A 21,951-nucleotide genomic window follows, 5' to 3' on the forward strand; every position below is an offset into this window, starting at 1 on the left:
GTGTCAACAAGCAGCTTTTCCTCTCTGTATTCTAGGCATCTATACCTCCCAAATTCAGCTGAAATGGCTCCCCTCGAAATGAACACCTTGTCAGGGTATGTGACATGCCATCCACAAAAACGAGACCTTTTTCTCCCCCGAGTGAACCTCATGATTCATACACACATTCACAGATGAGAGCACACTACAGTGAACCATTTGTGATGCTTTTTACATGGGAAAATTTGTATTTTTTTTAATACAAAATTCTGATACATGAAATGCCCAGGAAAGAATGGCAACTCTGTTGTCAGATTTCCAACTTTGGTGATTTTATCATGAGTCTTCAGATATTTTATGATTTTCTAAAAGCCCTGACTCCAAGAACTGAGTGATTATGTGAAAATCTATTTTTACTTTCTAAAAAAGGAGAACATTCTAATCTTTATAACTTCAAGGTAAGGCTTGATGATGTGGACACCAATTTTTCAAACCCAATAGGCAAATAGAAAGATCCCAAATTTGCTCTTTTTAAAATCATATGACTTAACTAAATGGGATTGGGAATACTGGACTGTGGTTCCGTAACCTCAAAATAAGCCCACAAGCTAAAACTTGTTGGCCATTCCCTCAAAATTCATACACCAGATATTGCAAGCATCTGGAACAAAATGGAGAGGGGAAAAATTAAAGATATATTTCTGCTTTAAAAGTGTTTATCTTAAACTAAATTCAATTAATTAAAGAATATCTTAAAGGAACTAGAGGCTTTAGGATCCAACACCTCTATTCTTGCAGAAAATAGCACTTTCACTTTACTGAAGACACTGCACCAGCTACATTTGAAATTATAGCCTCTCGCAGAATGAAAGTTGTTACTAGAGACAGGCTGTATGTTGCTGGTGGGAGGGAGGTTCCAAATTCTGGATTAACATTTACATTTCAGGGTTTAGGCCCTTCTTTCATTCTACCACCAGTGAATACACAGCAGCATTATTTCGGAATAACTGACATTATTCAAAATAATAAAATGTGCATCAACACAGCAAGCCATTATTTCAAAATAATGTTGAGATGAAGGACTTCTTACTCCGGCTCCTCATTCCATGATGAGCAAGGGAAGCCGAAGGAAGAGTGTTCTTCCTTCGACTTCCTACTGTGTAGACAGCACCAAAAGCTGAATTAAGCTATTTCAACTTCAGCTACGCAATTGACATAGCTGAAGTTGCGTATCTTAATTCAACTTTTGCCCTGCTGTGTAGACATATCTTTAGGCTGTGTAAGTAATTCTTGCAGCTCCTTTGATCTAATTCAGTGTTTCCCAATTGGTGCTCCGCAGAACCCTGGGGTTCCGCAAAGCAAAAGTAGGGGTTCCATGAATAGCCGGCACTCCCCCGCCTCCTCTGAAAGAGAGAGCACCGGCTAGCTTGTTTCTAGTTCCTCCCTAGGGAGGCAGGGGCAGAAAGAACAGTTGCTTCTGGCCGGCACACTAGGGGGGTGCCAGAAAGGGGTGTCTCCATGTGACCCACAGCGGGAAGGGAAGCACTTCTGCTCCCCAAAGGAGCCGGCTCACGCTGCCTAAACAGCTGGGGCTATGGCACGCGGCAACCTAGTTCCGCCGCCATTCTGCACAGGGGTGGGGGGCAGGAGGGCAGGAGACCCGGGTCTGTGCAGTTCCGACTGTGCAGGCAGCGCGCTTTGCCCTGGGACTCACTGCGTCCTCCCCCCCACAGGATGGCATCGCGGAAGTAAGTTGCTGGCACGCAAGAGCCCCTGCTGCTCAGGCAGCGTGCATGCCAGTTATTTGGGATGGGGAAGTGCAGTCGCACACTTCCTGGAACCCAGAGGTGCTGCAGGATTGCCAGATATTGGTCCCAGTTGCCCCTGTCCCCTGCCCAGACCCCCCCCCCCAAGTACCCTGTCCCCTGCCTCCACCAGCACTGTTCCTAGCACCCAGCAGCACCCTGTCCCCGGCCCCAGAACCCTGTCCCCAGTCCTAGCACCCAGCAGCACCCTGTCCCCGGCCCCAGAACCCTGTCCCCAGTCCCAGCACCCTGCCACTCACCCCAGGACCCTGTCCGTGGCCCCAGCACCCTGCCACTCACCCCAGCACCCAGCAGCACCCTGTCCCCAGCCCCAGCACTGTGCCATCCACCCTAGCACCCAGCACCACCCTGTTCCTTGTCCCAGCACCTTGCCACCAACCGCAGCACCCAGCACCACCCTGTTCCTTGTCCCAGCACTCTGCCACCCATCCCAGTGCCCAGCAGGACGATGTCCCTGACCCCAACATCCTGTCCCAGCACCCCACCACCTGTGCCAGCATCCTGCCACACAGCAGCACCCTCGCCCCGGCCCCAGCACCCACTAGCATCCTGTCCCCTGCCCACACCAGCACAGTTGGGACCACATTAGTTAGCATTGGGGAGGAGGGGTTTGCATCTCACTTGTGTTGTGCCAACTGACTTTTCTGTGGGTCAGTGACCCTTGGCTCAAAACAGGTTCCTTGCCCCTCTCAAAAATAGACAATGCTAAAACCTTTTGAGTTTGACATAATATTTTATTTAAAAATGAAGCATGGCCAACATGCCTCCAATTGGGGCCAAATCCCCATTTCACTGCAGCATCATAACACTCCTGCACCACCTGACCCCAAATCTGAGCCGATCATACACTGGAACGCTCTGTCCTGAGCCTCTTACATCCCCTAACTCCTGCATCCCCACATCCTCAGTCTTCTGCCACAACACTCCTGCACCATCCTCACATGGCAAATCTGTGTCCTGAGCCCATCATACTCCCAGCCTCCCTGCCCTGAGCCCCTCACATATCCAATCCAAACTCCTGCACCCTCACATCCACAAGCCTGTGACTTGCTCAGCACCCCAACCTTACACCTGAGCCCAACACTCCCCAGCCTGAAGCCCCCTCCCCGAGCCAGCACCCCCTTCTCTTGCATCCAAATTCCCTCCCAGAGCTTACACTTCTCTCCCCTTCCCAGACCCAAAACCCTCATTCCCACTCCAGAGCCCGCGCCTCCTGTCTCAGTCCAGTGAGAGTGTATAAAGGCTGGGGAAAGCAAGTGATGGAGAGGAACAGAGAGGATGGGGCCTCAAAAGGGGTGGGGTCTTGGGGAAGGATTGTAATTTTCATGCATTGGTGGGTTCCCCTCTTTTTTTTTTTGCTTGACAAACCTAGGGGTTCCTTGAAATTCTGAAAAGCTGAAAAGGGTTCCATGGCCAAATAAAATTGGGAAACACTGATCTAATTCATTGAGAACCAGTGTGTTTTGACTGAACAAAATAACTGAAGCAGAAGCTTTGGAGAGGAGGTAGTTTTTTATAAAATAGAAATTAAATATTTCTATGAAATTCATTCTATTTATTATAAGAAAGTCAGTGGAAATCACTTCTGCTGTTAAAATGCTTTGAGAGCCTCCTATTTGCATTACAAAAGCAGTCTCCTATTTTTTTGAGTTGTTTTACTGCTGTGTAAAGATACCTTTTGTTTCTCAGTTAACTAAGACGCTGAGCAGTTGACTAATCCATTATCTCTACTCACCATCCTCATTGCTTGGGGCATCTCCCATTCCATGCAGGGTGTCTGATCTGGATTCTGGCTCTGTATCTCCCTTAGGGATTGGTAAATCAGCCAGTGCAAATCCAGATTTACCAGATACAGGGGCAGCAGCTTTCAGTTCCCAGCTTCCAGACACTGCATCCATCAAAGGATAGCTAATACACTCAAATCCACTGTGAAAGAAAAGAGTTGACATTTTATTTTGTTGGCACTGATAGTTTTAAGGTGTTAATGAAATAATCAAGATATAATATGGAACTTCCCATCAGGGTCATAAAATATCCACTGTATGAAAGTTACAGTTGTGTATATATGTTGTCATGTATGGAACATAACATACAGTACAGATAAATTGGCTTATTTCCCATAATGTTAGTCTATCTGATTTTGTCAACAAACAGTGTAGTCCTAAACCTTTGTACACCAAATTTATTTGGATTACTTATCTCATGTCCGTCAGGTCCAGGTGAACTGGTGCACAAAGTCACAATGATGACCTGTCCTGATAATTATCATAAAATGATAATAACTGAGCAACTTGAAAGAGAATTTTTACTGTGGATTCCATTTCATGTGGTAGAGTGCTGCAGAGAGTAAAGATTTTTAATTGGTTGGCTAGATAAAAGTTATTGAGTAATATTTTCGCTGATGGTCAGCAATTATCCTTGAAAGAAAAAAGAAATATATTGAGCAATATGTTTCCAAAGGAGTTAAGGATTCAACCAACTTTAAATTTCAATGGGAGCTGGGTGCCAAATTCATTAGGCTCTGAAAATCCTAGGCACGAATCCTGATTTAGGATCCTAAATATGAAGGCTGATTTTCAAAAATACTGAACACTTAGCTGCTCCCATTAACTGCAATGGGAGCTGCTGGGTGACCATCACATTGAAAAAAATCATACAACTTTTTTTCTAAATTGAAATATACACTTTCAACTTTAAGGCTCTTGTTTTTAAAAATCTTAGCTGTTATATTTTCATAGTTAAGGAATCCCTTGATTGAGCAGCAATAATTTACTTTTTTTTTAAATCTTCTCAAAGGACTCCATGCCATGTTATGAAGGAAAATACTTAAACAACCATGAGCAACATTTTCAAGAACATAGCAATGTAAGGGGATTTATTTTTTTAAAGAAAGTACAGCACATACATGTTTATTGTAAACAATTAACTTACAGTGATTTACCAGTCTTTGCCAAAGACAACAGTCAAAGACTATTTTAAAAAATGACTATGGAAAACAAACTACCCAGTAATCAGAACATAGGCTCATTTTAAATCAAAATTATCATAAAGGATACAATTTTCATCACTGCCTAAAGTGATTTAGGAGCACAAGTCCTATTTTCAAAAGTGACTTACAAATAGAATTCAGGGTTTGTCTACATGGAACAATTTTACCAGTTATAACAGTAGAATTACACTAGTTAAGATAACATGGGCATAACTTTCCCATGTTTTAGCCTTTGAAGTGCCTAATCTATTTTTGAAAATGGGACTTAGGCTATCAAGTCACGTACTCAATATATTTTTGTACCTCACTGGTAATATCTGTAGAATATAATGACTGAAAAACAAAATGGCTTCTTTCAAAATACTATACCAAGGAGTCCTGAAAAGTGATTCAGATATAAAAGGGGAAAAAAAAGACTACAGAAGATCTACCATATGACTCTCACATTCAATGTCAATGAAGACTGCTGTAACTTAAGAGGAAATACAATCAGAGTTTATGAAAAGAATGTTAGCCTCTTTACCCAGTGTGTGAACCAAGGGCCACCGAAGACAATAGGTTTCCTTTTACTGATTTCAATGAAGTTCCTAGTATCTTCTGGAAGTCATGGACTTGGGAGGAAAGCAGAAACCAGTAGAAAGTAACTGGTGAGGGCACAAGAAAAATCCAAGAATCTGGCCTGAACTAGATGATAGGTCAAACACTACAAGGGAAAGTCAGGGAAAGTAAAAACACTTCATGAAATAGATTGTTCCACACATTACGTACAAAGGGGTTTTCACTGGCTTCCTCTCAGCTTCTTCAATTAACTTAAATAAACTGGTAGAAGAATTTGCTGGAATTTGCTTGGTTTTGACTCCACACCAGATCTCCAAAAGTCGACCATTCTCATCTTCCCATCAAAAGAGCAACCGGCAAAAAAAACAATTAAAAAGTCATAATTGTGTAGTAAAAAAATGAAATATTTTTTGCAAATGAAAAATATCATCTTAGGTAAAATAAACCACCTAGTAAAAACACTCATCATATTTGTAGCACAGAATATGATGAGTGATAGAATGATCCAGGGTTATTTTCTTGATTCTCTGTCATTGTAGCTAATTCAGTTATTATCTAAAATCTCTTTGATTAATACCCCTTTAAAACTTCTTACTCATTCACTTTAATTTTAATCCTTCATCTTATATTGTTTATTTAGCAATGCACTCAAATGGTATGTCTTTCCATCTCTCAGTTTAGTTTATCCTTTCAGTACTGTGGTTTCATTTTGTGATGTGCTGATAACAACTGTAAAAAAAGTTTTCTTGTGACAGAAAAAAATATATTGCCTGGTAAAAATTAGGACCCAATTCTCTGCTGGCTTAATTCCACAGAATTTGAAGCCAAATTCAAGTCCAGGACAAGATAGGAAAAATTATACTTTCTGTTGTTCAACATCCAAATAAAGCAGATAGAGAAAATTTAGGATCAGAGGAACCCCAGCAGTCGTTGAATCCCTTGCAAAATTTCAAAGAAAAATTAGCAAACATGCATAACTCTGCAGGGGCCTTTGGTACTTAAAGCTTCCAATCCTTGCTTCCCAAAAGTCTTCTTTTACTATGCCACGCGCACAACAGAGCTAACACTATCATTTCTACTTTGAGTTGGGAGATCACAATTGGAAAGCCAGCTTGTCTTCTCAGCAGGCTGGAACAGAGAGTTTGTATTCACTATTTCTAGTAAAGGCAAATATGGGGAATAAATATTTCAGTTTCCTTGAACATTTTCTACTCAAATTGTGAGGAAAAGAACAAAGACATACTTTAACCTTTCCAGAGGATTCATTTTAAATAACCTTCTCGGATTTGTACTTTGAAAAGATATAACGAAGCTGTCATGTTTTCTGAAATATGTATCTAGGTACATTCATTTAACTCCACAATGCTGTAGATAGCCTTGACTTCAACATAAATGATTTTAAACAGAGGTTACAAAGACCAAGTGAGTTTTAACTGTCAACAGGAAGCTTTTCTTTTCTGAATACAGAATTTAAATGAATGTACTGATTGTGAAAGGGCATAGATTGACAGCACTGGAAAATGACGTCTTCTCTCTCTCCAAATAACAAGTACAGTACAAACTTTCTCTCTTCTAGTCTATCCTAACACTGACCTAGAGAAAAAGCCTTCTACGGTTGAAAGGAGAGTTTTGTCTCTATTCAATCCCTTACCTTTCTGCTCTTTCGAAAGAGCGCGTCTAGACTGCACGCGGAACTTTCGAAAAAGCAAGCCGCTTTTTTGAAAGAAAGCACCCAGTGAGTCTGGATGCTCTCTTTCGAAGAAGCCCTATTTACATTCAAGAACGCCTTCTTTCGAAAGAGCACTTTCGAAAGAAGGCGTTCTTCCTCGTGAAATGAGGTTTACCACCGTCGAAAGAAAAGCCGCATTCTTTCGATTTAATTTCGAAAGAACGCGGCTGCAGTCTAGACGCAGGTGAAGTTTTTTCGAAAAAAGGCTACTTTTTTCGAAAAAAACCCTGAGTCTGGACACAGCCAAAGAGACCAGTTACTGTTCACTAAACATTAGACTGAGACCATCAACTCATGTACACATGCCACCAACAAGCTTTCAGGTGCTTATAATTTTTTATTATTAATGACCTGGACTTCACTGTGAAAAATTGCATTCCATTATTAATCTCCATAACATGGCAGTCCCACATTGTAAGTGCTTCTAACTATAAAGACTTTCCACTTTGAGATTTTGAAATTAAGACTAGCAAATTATGTGCATATATAATATTAAGCATGGAATTCAGAAAAAAAATAAAATTCATAAATGTTTAGGGATATTCCTAGATTTTTTGCTCAATTTATGAAGAAGAAGTTACTCACCTTGTGCAGTAACTATGGTTCTTCGAGGTGTGTGTCCCCGTGGGTGCTCCACTGTGGGTGTCGGGCTCGTCCCAGCACAGCAGTTCGGAGATGTTTCAGCTGTTGTTTGCTGGACCGCGCATGTGCGGCGACCATCTTGCTGCTTTTTGCGCCGTTTTGGTTCATGTGGTCCAGCTCCTGCCAGTTCCTCTTGATCGTCGAGATCTGCAAGACAAAATAACAGACTCCAAAAAGGGGAGGAGGGCGGGTCGTGGAGCACCCATGGGGACACACACCTCGAAGAACCATCATTACTGCACAAGGTGAGTAACAACTTCTTCTTCGGGTAGTGTCCCCGTGAGTGCTCCACTGTGGGTAATTCCACAGCAATAGCCGACATAAGGCGGAGGGGTGGAGTCAATTTGTTGCCGCTGAAGAGAGGACCTCATTGGCTACTGCTGTGTCGGAGATGATGATCTTAGATAGTGCATAGTGGTTTGTGAACGTAAGCTCAGAAGACAACGTTGCCGCTCAGCAAATGTCTTTGATGGGAACCCCTTTAAGGAAGGCTGTTGAAGATGCTACTGCCCTGGGAGAGTGGGCTCTGACCATATGACGTAGTGTGACATTTCTTATTACATATCATTTAGTAATACATGAGACTATTATTTTCGATATTCGCTGAGATGATAATGGACAACCTTTAGAGCGGTCAAGTGAGATTAACAGATGTTGAGTTTTTCGTATATTGCGGGTCCTTTTAATATAGAATGCCAGAGCTCCCTGGATGTCTAGCAAATGAAGTACATGGTGTTTTGAGGAATGCGGTTTTGGGTAGAATACGGGTAAAAAGATAGGTTCATTTATGTGAAAGCTGGAGTTGACCTTGGGCAAAAACAATGGCTGTGGTCGTAGAATGACCACCTGTGGTGTGAAAATGGTGTAGGGAGGTGATGCCGACAAGGCTGCCAGTTCTCCTACCCTGCATGCAGATGTAATTGCTAACAGGAACACAACCTTCATGGTAAGAGAATTGAAGTCGGATGTAGACAAGGACTCTTAACGGTGGCCGCATAAGAGTATCTAGGACCAACTCCAGGTTCCAAGGATCTGGAGGTTGCTTGTGTTCAGGAAACAGGTTGGTCAGTCCTTTGAGGAATCTTCTTGTAGTGGGATGCGAGAAGATGGTATAGCCCTCAATTGGTCAGCAGAAAGCTGTGATAGCCGCTAAGTGCACCCTAAGAGACGATAGAGAAAGTCCACGGTGTTTGAGGTGTAAAACGTATTCTAGAATGGAACATAAGGGCTTTCCATGAGGATCTGAGCCTTTGTGTGCGCACCATTCAGTGAATCTTTTCGACTTATGCAGGTAAGTGTTTTGGGTCGAAGCTTTCCTACTATGTATAGAAGCAGATGGTCAACAGCTGCCAAACTACCTAGTCTTTCTAGTTGGCATGTGTCAGGAGCCAAGCGGTAAGGGAGAGGCAATCCAACTGCAGATGAAGTAGCCTCCCATGATCTTGAGTCAGAAGAAGCAGGCCGACTGGGAAGGTGATACGGGGGATGAGGCAACACATGGAGTAGGTAAGGGAACCAAGTTTGGAGTGGCCAGAATGGTGCAACTAGGATTAGTGTTGCTCTGTCCGCTGCTGCTTTCTCTAGGACCTTGTGTATTAGGGGATAGGTGGGAATGCATACAGAAGCTGCCAACCCCAGTTGTATAGAAAGGCATCTCCCTTCGATGCGAAGCCTATGCCCGTTCTGGAGCAGTAGTGATCGCACTTTGCGTTGTACTGCGTGGTGAAAAGGTCCGTAGTTGGGTGACCCCAGTGACAGAATATGCTCTGTAAGACTTCAGGGTGTAGCTCCCATTCGTGTTGTTGCGCAAAGTGTCTGCTGAGCATATCTACTGTCGTGTTGTCGTCTCCCGGAAGATATGCTGCGGTGATTATGATATTGTGTCAGTTGCACCAATTCCACAAATACACGGCTTCCCTGCACAGTGTACAGGAGCGGGTTCCCCCCGTTTGTTTATGTAATAGACTGTTATCATATTGTCTGTGAGAATTTGCACCATCTGGTTGTGTATCCAGGGAGGGAAGTGGTTGCAAGAATTGCACACCGCTCGCAACTCAAGCAGATTAATATGGCAGAGCGATTCCTGGGCCAACCAACAGCCTTGAGCTTGTTTGCCCTGCATATAAGCCCCCAAATCAAGCAGGGAAGCGTCTGTTGTCACCTGGACAGTAGGTTGAGGAATGCAGAAGGGGATGCCCGCTGCAGTTGTGGGGGACGGTCCACCACTTCAGAGATTGCCTGACTGCTTGGTACAGTGACCATTCTGTGCACGTCATGCATGTGAGATGTGTATACTGTCAATATCCAGTGCTGAAGGCATCTGAAATGAAGGCAGGCGTGGGAAACGATGTATGTTGTCACTGCCATGTGCCCCATCAGTTGCAGACAGGTGAGCACTGGAACTGTGAGACTGGTAGTGAGAACCTGAATGAGATCTTGAATCATATGAAGTCTGGAAATGGATAGGTAAGCGCGTGCTGTAACGGAATCAAGACAAGCGCCTATAAAGTCTATAGTCTGTTGAGGTACAAGGGACGACTTTTGGATATTGATTATAAGGCCTAAGGTATCGAAGAGCCATCTTGTTGTGGTGACCGCATTCGAGGCCCTGAGGAGGCAATCGTCCAGGTAAGGGAAGATAATGATCCCTAGGCAATGTAGAAAAGCTGCTACTACCGCCAGTGTCTTGGAAAACACCCTTGGGGCTGATGAAAGGCCGAATGGCAGCACCTTGTACTGGTAGTGCTCGGAGCCTACCAGGAAGCACAGGAAGCGCCTGTGGGCAGGATGCACTATGACATGGAAATAAGCATCTTGTAAACTGAGGGATGCAAACCAGTCTTCTTGCTCAAGCACCAGTATGATGGTTGTGAGGGTCACCATCTTGAATCGCTGCTTCCACACATAATAATTGAGACGACGGAGGTCTAGTATGGGCCTCCAACCGCCGGACTTTTTCTGTGTCAGAACACAGCAGGAGTAATACCCTCTCCTCTGAAAGGATTGCGGCACCCTCTCTATTGCTGCGATATTGAGGAGGTGATCTATATCTTGCTTGAGGAGGAGCTCATGAGATGGGTCCCTGAAAAGGGACGGGAGGGGAGGGGTGGTTGGAGGATGGGATGTGAAGGGGATTACGTAGCCCGTTGTTATGAGCTGCATGACCCATCTGTTGTTGTTATTGCAGCCCAATGATGTTGAAAGGGACGCAAGCGGGGGTGGAGAACTGCAGTGCTGGCAGTCGAGGCAGACAGTATTGGAATGGTTTGCAATCCCTCAATCAACACGTCAAACTTGCTGTTTGAATTGTGGCTGAGTTGTAGGTCTAGTGGCCTGGGGGCATCGTTTTTAAGGACGCTGCTTAGGGCGTTGTTGGTCATATTGCCGTGGCTGTGCGTAAGGGAACGGTCTCTGTCTTTGATAGGATGTATACTTTTTGCATCAGTATGGCAGCGTATACATTTCTAAGATACTTAGGGTGGTACGCGAATCCTTGCCAGAATGAAGCAACTGGTATGTTTTGTCTGCAAAGAGACCTTGTGTGTCGAATGGTAGGTCTTCAACCTTCGACTGAAGTTCCCTCAGAACAGCCACTTTGTGGAGCCACGAGGCCCTGCGCGTTACTACAGATGTCACTGTCGTTCTTGCTGCCGCATCTACTGTGTCAAGGGCAATGTTGAGCGCTGAACGAGAAGTGGTATAGCCTTCTTGAATAATAGCCTTGAGAAACTGTCTTTTTGTGTCAGGCAGGTGTTCGAGCAGTTGGACTAACTTCGTGTAATTGTCGAAGTTATGATTGGCTAACAGCGCTGAGTAGTTGGCCATTTGGAGTATGGACGTGACTGAGGAGTACACATTCCTTCCAAAAAGGTCTAGGCCAGTGGTTCCGAAATTTTTCGGCATCATGCCCCCTTTTGATTTTTGAGAAACCCTCACGCCCCCTCCTCCAAGAAAAATAGCAGCAAAACTTAGGGTGGGATTGATGGGGGGGGGTGAGGCTGGGTCGCCTTGTGTCCCCCTGGAATTTCTTCATCGCCCCCCCCGTTTGGGAACCCATGGTCTAGGCACTTATCATCTTTATCCCCAGCAGTCGCTTTGTACTGGAGGGTTTTAGCCCGTTGTTGCGCCGTGTGGACAACCAGCAAATTAGGTTGGGGATGGTTAAAGAAGAATTCCATCCCAGTGGCCAGGACAAAATACATTTTGTCAGCCTTCTTATTTGTCGGTGGGGCCATGGCAGGGGTCTGCCATACGCAGTTGGCGATTTCAAATATGGCCTCGTCCAGAGGAAGAGCGACTTTAGATGAATGGGAGGAAGGATGTAAATTTCTCAACAGACAGTGTTGTTTTTGTTGAACCTCCGTTGGCTTTACATTCTGTGTATCGGCTACCCGGCGGAAGAGGTCTTGGAATTCTTTGAGGTCATCAGATGGTGAAGTATCTCCGATAAGGATGGCATCGTCCGGTGAAGAGGAAGTTACATCCATGGGGGAGGCTTGTTGTGATGCCTCTACTTCTGAAGTTTGTGGTATCTCCACGGTGGGCTGTTCTGCTGGTGCCTGGTCACTGGATGGAGTTGGTGGTCTGAGTAGTGTCGGAGTGGAAGATCTGCTCCTGCAGTGAGTGGCCACTGATGGAGCTGGTGACGGTGAAGAGCAGATAAAGCAGGAATAACTGGCTTGGTGGCCATGGTGTGAACGCCAACAATCGCCATAGCTAGGATGGTATCTGTGCCTGTAGTCATCCCTGTATCTCGAACTCCTCGAGTAAGTGGGAGACCTTGGAGAGCTGGATCTGCAGTGAGAGCAGCAAGGAGATGGTGACCGGTAATAATGGTGGTAGTAGCGTCTTGGTGGAGGGGAGACACTACACTGTGGTCATCTTGAGTCATGTTTGGTTGAAGGTGGAGAAGGAGGTTCGGGGGATAAAGTCGCCAGTTCTGGGATTAGTGGTCCCTGACCGCGCGTGGGTGAAGGAGAACATTTCATCAAAGGTGTAGGTGGAGTTGTGCCAGATGTTGAACTCCTCCAGGAGTATGGTGGTATTAGAGAAAAGCGAATCAGCATCAGTTGCTCCAGCGCCGTGTGCGTCAGTTCCGACTGTGTCCGTGACCGTGATATCAGCACCGATGCTGATGTTTGATGAGATGGCACAGCTCATTCCGGTGCCGAGGTTATCAGTGCTGGAGAGAGAGGTGCCTGTTGTATCGATGGTGTCTCTGGTGCCAGCATCGGTGCTGGGAGGCTGGGCACCGGAGAAGTGGGTGCCGCATGTGCCAGAGTCGGTGCCAGGAGATTGCATGCCGGAGGAGAAGGCGCCGACCTCGCCAATGTCAGTGCTGGGGGCGGTGCCGGCTTCGGTGCTAACTTGGTTCTTGGTGCCGTATTCACCGCTGAGCTCAGTGCCGATGTACTTCGCATCGGCTTCTCTTTATGCGGCTTTCAGGTTGCCGCTGTTCCAGAAGTGCCCAGTTTATCTACTGTGCTCACACTCAGCGCTGGCAAGGAACGAGACGGGGAACGACTCCTTCTGGAGCTTGTTGCTACTGGGGAGAGCCGACGAGCTGTGGCTGGGAGTGATGGCAGTTGAGCTGTGGTTTCCACCCGCAGACGAAGTGCCTTGTCAAATAGAAGCATTTTAAGCCGCATCTCCTGGTCGCAGCGTGCCCTTGCTTTCAACTTAGAGCAGTGCTGGCACTTCTGGGGGATGTGTCCCTTCCCAAGATACTTTATACATGAAGTGTGCCCGTCAGACACAGGCATTGAGTCCCAGCATGTTAGGCATTTTTTGAAGCCTGGTGAGCTAGGCATGGTGAAGGAACTTTTCTTTTTTTAAAGACGATAACTGACTGAACTAACTCTAACTACTATAAGAACTACAGAAACTGGCTAATTAACTAACTAATAAGCTATGTACAATACTCTCCTCTCTCAGTCCTGACAGGATTAACATGAGAGAGAGCTGTTTCTCCGTCTGCGCCCGAAGACGGTCAGGAAGAATGGCGAGAGCTGGACTGCGAGACCAGAAACGGTGCAAAAAGCCGCAAGATGGCCATTGCGCATGTGCGGTCCAGTGAACAACAGCTGAAACATGTCCGAACTGCAGCGCCGGGACGAGCCCGACACCCAAAGTGGAGCACCCACGGGGACACTACCCGAAGAAGAACTTTATTTCTTCAGATGCTACCAATATGATACCATTGCCTATTGCATAGATTACTTACATATTATTGTTTTCTGAAAGAAGGATGTGTGTACATTTGTACCTTTGGGTAATTCGCAATGACTTCTGATGCCTTGCAACAGAATTACAGAACATCCCAAATTTAAACGATTCTACAAACCATTTCCTTTGAGGTAGCAGCTATATATCTGAGTGGTACAAAGCAAAATTATAGGCACCATAAAAGGCCTGGAACAAAAACTATCATAAATGTAAAAGGAAAATATAATTTAATGACATATTTTGGTATTTTCATGCTCTATTTATAATTTTGAAACATTTTATATGGCAGAAAATATCTCTATACATGGTCTTACATTCTGAAACCTCTCCTTCTTCATTCTGTAGCTGGACATGAAGGGTGATAGCAGACCCTTGAATTACATCAATAACTTCTGGGCCCAAAATTACTATCTTCTTTGCTTGAGCTGCAACATGAAACATATCTGAATTATTCTCTAATTAGCAGAGAAAATGCTCCCACTCCTCCAAAGAAAGCGAAGTTACTCACCTTGGTGCAGTAACTGTCATTCTTCGAGATGTGTCCCCCCGTGGGTGCTCTACTGTGGGTCCTGGGCTTGCCCCGGTGCCACAGAATGGAGATGTTCAAAGCTGTACTTGACCGGACCGCGCATGCGCGGTAAGGCGTCTTGCGGCATTCGCTGTCTCCCGTGCTGCGCGATCTGATCCCAACCAGTTCCTTTGACCCGCCTCAGGATCTGCAATAAAGAGAAACAGACTCCAAGGTGGGGAGTCAGGTGGGTAGTGGAGCACCCACGGGGACACACATCTCGAAGTATGACAGTTACTGCACCAAAGTGAGTAACTTCGCTTTCTTCTTCGAGTGATGTCCCCGTGGGTGCTCCACTGTAGGTGACTGAGTAGCAGTACCCACCCATGGAAAGAAAGGTGGGGATCGGAGGCTACTTATTTATTATTGGAAGAAAGGACAGCATATGCTACGGAGGTAACCGGGAGCCATCTGCATTGAATGGTGTAATGTTTGACAAACGTGTCATGAGAAGCCAAAGTGGCTGCCCTACAAATATCAGAAAGAGGGACACTCTTTAAAAAATCAGTGAGCTCTACGGCGTAGTGAGAGTGGCACATTTCGTGCAGCATAGTGTTTGGTGATGCAGGAAACAATAATGTTGGAAATACACTGTGAAGACCGTCTCCATTGCTGAACGCTCAAAAGGGGAGCCCCTATTAATCTATCCGTCTTCCTAAGAGTCCTAGTGCATTCTATGTAAAAGGGTAGGGCCCTACAGACGTCAAGAGTGTGTGGTATGCAGGTAATCAAGTCGTTGAGACAATGCCCTTTCTGACTTAGAACAACGTTTCCTCAGATCCCGTCCCCTTTTACCACTTCTCTACTTACGCTACATCGTTGACATCTTTATGATCTGGACCCATGGCCAAGAAACACTGCAGACATTCCACAGAGATTTTAACAACCTACACCCCACCATCAATCTCAGCCTGTACCATTCTACACTAGAGATCCATTTCCTGGATACCACAGTACAAATCACCAATGATAAATTAGACACCACTCTCTACAGAAAACCCACTGACTCATACAGTTACCTTCATGCCTCCAGCTCCCATCCAGAACACACCATACGATCCATCGTCGATAGCCAAGCCCTTCGATACAACCACATCTGCTCTAATCCCACTGACAGAGACCAGAAACTTCAGGATCTCTACCAAGCATTTATAAACCTCAATTACCCACCCGGAAAAATAAAAAAACAAATTGAAAGAGCCGGACGAATACCCAGAAACCATCTACTTCAAGACAGACCCAAGAAAGCCAACAATAGAACACCACTTGTCATCAGCTATAGCCCCCAACTTAAACCCGTCCAATACATTATCAATAAACTACAACCTATACTGGAACAGGATACTACACTCCGAGAGGCTCTGGGCGACAGACCCATAGTCTCCTACAGACAACCACCTAACCTCAAGATGATTCTTACCAACTATCACACTAATACCAACCCTGGAACTTTTCCTTGCAACAAACCCCGTTGCCAGCTTTGTCCACATATTTACTCTGCTGACACCATTATTGGATCTAACCAATTCAGTTATAAGATCAAGAACACATATTCCTGCTCATCCAGAAATATAATTTATGTCACCATGTGCCGACAGTGTCCGTCTGCTATGTACATTGGACAAATGTCTCAGACGCTTCGCCAAAGAATCAATGCACACAAAACGGATATCAGACAGTATCACAAAGAAAAAACAATTTCTTGCCATTTCAACCAGAAAGGGCATTGTCTCAACGACTTGATTACCTGCATACTACTTCAAAGGCATTTTAACACCAGACTTGAAAGAGAAACCTCTGAACTGTCATTCATGCTTAAATTTGACACTTTATGCTGGGGTCTTAATAAAGACGCTAATTATCTTACCCATTACAAAAATAGCTTCCCCAATTATCACCTCTAATATCATTAGCTCACAGACATTTACCTCCCCCCATCATGCACCCTCTGTTCTGAAATTTGATTTGTCCTTTTTATGTGTGTTCACTTTTTTTGATTGTATCCCTTTGGTATATATGGTCGTGCCAATTCTCTTCCAGAATTTGATCTGAGGAAGTGGGTCTGGCCCATGGAAGCTCATCACCTAATAAACCATCTTGTTAGTCTTTAAAGTGCTACATAGTCCTGTTTTTTTGTTTCAGCTGGACTAGACTAATACAGGTACATCTCTATTACTATTCTACATGCAAGAGTCTGTAAGAGTGTCTCATGTGGTGATGCATGAGGTTTGAGGAAAAAAACAGGTAGCACTACTGGTTCATTAAGGTTGAATTCTGAGGACCCCTTAGGGATGAATGCCAGGTGATGTTGGAGGATCACACTGTCTCTTTTGAAGGTGGTATACGGAGGTACTGCCATCAGAGCTGAAATCTCACTCGTTCGTCATGTGGAAGTTATGGCTATGAGGAAGACCAACTTCATTGTAAGAGTCTGGAGAGGAATCGTAGCTTGGGGCTCAAAGGGCGGTGCTGTAAGAGCCCAAAGGACCAAGTCTAGGCTCCAAAAGGGAGGGGCAGCCCGTGTGGGTGGATCTATGTTCATTAGGCCCTTAAGAAATCTCTTACTGAGAGGATGGGCAAACACCGAAGCACCGTCAATCGGGTGTCGAAAAGCTGTGAGTGCCACGAGATGAACTCTAAGAGATGCCAAGGTTAGTCCATTCTGTTTTAGGTGCATTATATAGTCCAGGATGACATGGATGGGGGCTGCATGAGGATCTATACGTTGCTGAGAACACCAAGAAGTAAATCGTGTCCACTTTGCAAGGTAAGTAGATCACATGTTGTGCTTTCTGCTGTGAAGGAGAATGTTCTTTACTTAGAGCAAAGAGTCTCAGATTCATTTAGCCAACTAAGTACCATGCTGCAAGGTGCAGGGAGTGTAACTGCGGATACAGGAGAGAGCCCCGCTTCTGAGCGAGGAGGTGCAGGATTAACGGGAGATGGTACGGAGGGTATCGCACTAGTTGGAGGAGGAGTGGATACCAATGTTGGCGTGCCCACGCGGGGATATTAATATCATGGTTGCTTTGTCCATTTTTTTTGGAGGACTTTAGAGACAAGAGGCGTAGGTGGAAAAGCGTACATGAGGGGAACCCCCCCCCCCCCAGTAGTGTAGGAAGACATCCCCCAGAGAATTGGGGCCGAGACCGACTCTGGAGCAATAACAGTGACACTTTTTGTTGGTATTCGTGGCGAATAAGTCCACTTGAGGGGTGCCCCATCGCCGAAATATGGAATGAAGGACTCCGTGGTGAATTTCCCATTCGTGGTCTGTTGCAAAATTCCTGCTGAGGGAGTCCGCTATTGTGTTGGTGATGCCAGGTAAGTAGGATGCCACAAGGGCTATGCCATTGGCAATGCACCAATTCCATAATCGGATTGACTCTGCGCAGAGCGATTGGGATCGTGCACTGCCTTGATGATTTATGTAGTACATGGTTGCTATGTTGTCTGTGAAGATAGTGACCGTAGAATTGAGAAGGTGTACGTGAAAATGTCTGCAGGCATTGGTGACCACTCTGACCTCTAGAAGATTTATGTGTAGCAGAGACTCCTGTGGAGACCTGCAGCCTTGAAAGGAAAGATTGCCCATATGGGCCCTCCAGCCGATAAGAGACGCATCTGTAGTTATGTGGTATCGAGGTGGGGGCTGTCGAAACGGGGTACCAGAGAGCTAGCTGTTGTCCCTGGTCCACCAGTGGAGGGATGCTTTGATTGTTTCGGGAATAGTCATTGTTCGGTGCACATTGTGCCTTGTCGGATTGTAGATCTTTAGGAGCCAACGCTGTAGTGGTTGGAAGTGTAATCTGGCATAGGGTACAACTTATGTTGTTGAGGCCATATGGCCCATCAGCTTGAGCACTGTTATAACCTGGACGGATCATTTGTTTGTAGAGGAGCTCATCCAGCAGTGCTTGTATTGCCTGAAATCTGTCAGTAGGCAGGTAAACTCTTGCTGAAATGGAGTCCAGACGAGACCCTATGAATTCTATATTTTGGGTTGGTCGAAGAATGGATTTGTCATTGTTGATAAGGAAGCCTAAGAGAAGGAAGGTTTTGATTGTAACTCGCAGCATTTCTCATCCGTCAATGAGCATGCTTTGAGGAGGCAATCATCTAGGTAAGGGTATATTATTACCCCTTTGCGTCAAAGATGCGCAGCAACAACTGCTTATGTCTTTGTGAAGACCCTGGGTGCGGAAGCAAGGCCAAAGGGCAAGACTCGGTACTGAAAGTGGTCTGTATCAACTGTGAATCATAGAAATCTCCTGTGGGTGGGATGAATTGTTACGTGAAAATAAGCGTCTCTGAAGTCGAGAGCGGCAAACCAATCGCCCCGCTCCAATGTGGGAAGAATGGAGGCCACGGTCACCATCTTGAAGTGCTGTTTGCGGAGGTGTTTGTTTAGCTGTCAGAGGTCCAATATAGGTCTCTATTCACTGGTTTTCTTTTGAACTAGAAAGTAGTGGGAGTTGAATCCTCTCCCTTGGAATTCAGGAGGAACCTTTTCTATGGCACCGATATGAAGCAGGTGAGTAATTTCGGTGCGTAATAAGCCCTCATGAGATGGGTCCCTGAAAAAGGACAGGGATGGTGGGTTTGTGGGAGGGAGAGATAAGAATGGGATGGCGTACCCTGACCAAATTATTTCAGGAACCCATCTGTTGGTGGTAATGTTGAGCCATTGATGGTAGAAAGGCCTCAGCCGGTGGTGAAACATATGGAGGTCTGATGGGGTTGCCTGCCTGCTCTCAAGCAACACCTCAAACGTGCTGCTTGTTGCTCAATTGAGTTTGCACACGGTTGGCCAGATTCCTATGTCTCAGAGGTCTCTGTTGGTGTGGGTGGTGTGGTTGATCGAATTGTTGTGGATGATGCTGCCACTGCTGTCTGGTGTGAAAATAATCATAACATCTTTTAAATGGAGTATAACGTCTTCTCCTGAACGGTGGGGTGTACATTCCTAGTGATCTAGAATTGTTCTAGAGTCCTTACTGGACTGTAATACAGAATCTGTATGCTCACCAAATAATTTGTCTTTATCAAAGGTTAAGTCCTCTACTTTTGTTTGTAATTCTCTAGAAACTGCAGCTGACTATAGGAAAGAGGCCTTTCTCATCACCACAGCAGTGGCGGTGGTTCAAGCTGCAGTGTCGGCGACATCCATCGCTATTTGTAGGCTTGCTTGCGTGGATGTGTAACCCTGGACGATGGATTTGAGAAGCGGCCTTTTGGACTCTGGCAACGCTTCCATTAATGGAGTCAAGTTAGCATAATTGTCGAAATTATGGTTGGATAGGTGAGCAAGGTAATTCGCTATTCTTAGTAGTAGACTGGAGGAAGTGTATACCTTTCTATCGAATAAATCCAATCTTTTCACCTCTTTGATGGATTAGTTTTAAATTGAGGTACCTTTGCCCTCTGATGGGCCGCATCAACTACAAGGGAGCTGGGTTGTGGGTGAGAAAACAAGAACTCTGAGCCCTTAGTGGGGACAAAGTACTTTTTATTGGCATGCTTGTTGGTTGGGAGCATTGTTTGTAAATTTTTTAACAGGCGATGCTGTTTCTCTTTAATCTCTTGCAATTGTATTTGCTGTGAGGCCACAACTCTTTTAAAAAGATCTTGAAATGTCCTCACATCATCTGGTGGAGAAACACCACCAGGTATAACTGCCTCATCTGGTGAGGAGGACCGATTCACTGGGGATGCCTCCGGTGGCTGTGCATCCGTCGTATTCGGTTGCATCTCACTCTGCTCAGATGGGGGAGGGTAGGTGGAAGGTGGATCCTGTTCAGAGAATACGGTAGCCGAGAGTGAAGAATGCGTGGAGGATGAATATCCCGTCGTGGATCTCGGTGGGGATGCAGAAAGGTAACGAGGTGGGCAGTCCCTACAATGGCGATAAGAGTCATAGCGGTCTCTATGATGGCATGAGGACTGAGATAGACAACGCCTATATGGGTGGTAGCTGGTATAATCATGCCTGGAGTAAGATTTCCGAGAGTGAAGTGATGGAAACAGAGAATAAGATCGTCTAGGAAGAGGTGATGGAGAAGCAGAGGAACAATGACAGTCTCATGGCAGCCCTTGCATGCATTAAGAACGGTGTTGGTAGTCTATCCGCTGAAGTATATATTCGGGAAAGCCATGGAGATCTTTTGCTCGTTGGTGATGGTGGAGAGGGCGATGGAGCCGGTGAGAATGTCAAAAGCGGCAATGGCGGTGATGGATTACGGAGATGATGGGTCTTCGCTCGTGCCTTAGCCAGTGCGGATGTTTGCGGCATCGAGGGTACTGGGTGTGCCGAAGCCGGTCCCATGTGTTCCGGCACTGAGAGGGGGACCGCGTGTTAATGAGGCCAAGGCGGTGCGTCTCGTCTCCGCTCCGTATCACGGCCGCAGGCCGATGGTGCTGCGGAGGAGTTAGTGGCTCACAGTTCCGCACTGTAGACGGTGCCATGTGGTCTCGAACTAGGGCAGGTTCCTCCAGTTCCGGTGCCGGCGTCTGGCTTGTTTGCTCCCATGCCCAAGTCGGTGCAGAATCCAGTTCTGGTGCTGGAGGAGCTCTGGTCGGTGCCGATTGTGTTTGAGGTTCCACTGTTGCAGACGGTGCCGATGGCTGCGGTGCTGAAATTGTCGGTGCCGCTGTTGTGGAAGCAGCAGCTAAGTGACCCGATGTTCCAGGCAATTATGCCTTTTTGGAAACCTTAACAGAAGGCTGAGCAGTGCTAGAGGAGGCGGCTGACTTTGCTCCTGAACTAGGCTTGCCCTGAGATAAGGGCAACGATCTGGCTGGGGATGGCTTAGATTTCTTTGGGGGTACCCGAGTTGGGGAGGAAGCACTCCTCTTTTGCGGCTGTTGATTTGTGCTCAGTGGTGAGGGAGATCCCTGGGGCTGAAGGGCTTTGTCAAATAAAATCATTCTCAGCCGCATTTCCCAGTCACGGCGAGCCCTGACTGTTAGCTTAGAGCAGTGCACGCATTTCTGCAGCACATGGCTCTCACCCAGGCAATGGATACATGACTTGTGGCCATCGGAGGCCGGCATGGCGTCGCGGCATTGGGAGCATTTTTTTAATCCAGGGGGTCCAGACATCTTAGGAGAGAGTGAAAGACTTGTGTTATTGTTTTTTTTTTTTAAACTATATACAAGAACGGTAATGGGGGGAGAACAGAAACTTAGCCGTAGAGAGTTCAAATAAGATATATGAAGAAATTTTTTTTTAAACGTGAAGAAGAAGAAGAAGAGTAATGGGAACAGGTATTAACTAAAGGTAAGTTGAAGAATTAACAGTTTTGTCTCACAAACAGTGGATAACAAGGAGAGAAGGTCTGCTCCATCTGCAGCCTGAGGCGGTTGAAGAGGAACTGGTTGGGACCGGATCACACAGACTGCGAATGCCGCGAGACACCCTGCCACGCATGTGCGG

The 21,951-nt window shown here is 45.7% G+C and overlaps 1 protein-coding gene across 1 annotated transcript in view; it reads right to left on the reverse strand.

Moving 5' to 3' along the window:
* The window catches only part of MORN1 (MORN repeat containing 1), a 190,941-nt gene that overhangs the window by 124,418 nt on the left and 44,572 nt on the right, over nt 1-21,951 (reverse strand). The window contains 3 exon segments of the mRNA XM_075906074.1: nt 3,541-3,731; nt 5,563-5,686; nt 14,263-14,373. Of these exon segments, the coding sequence (XP_075762189.1) occupies nt 3,541-3,731; nt 5,563-5,686; nt 14,263-14,373 (426 nt within the window).

This window comes from Pelodiscus sinensis, chromosome 23, assembly GCF_049634645.1.
Source record: "Pelodiscus sinensis isolate JC-2024 chromosome 23, ASM4963464v1, whole genome shotgun sequence".
Taxonomy (NCBI): Eukaryota; Metazoa; Chordata; order Testudines; family Trionychidae; genus Pelodiscus; species Pelodiscus sinensis.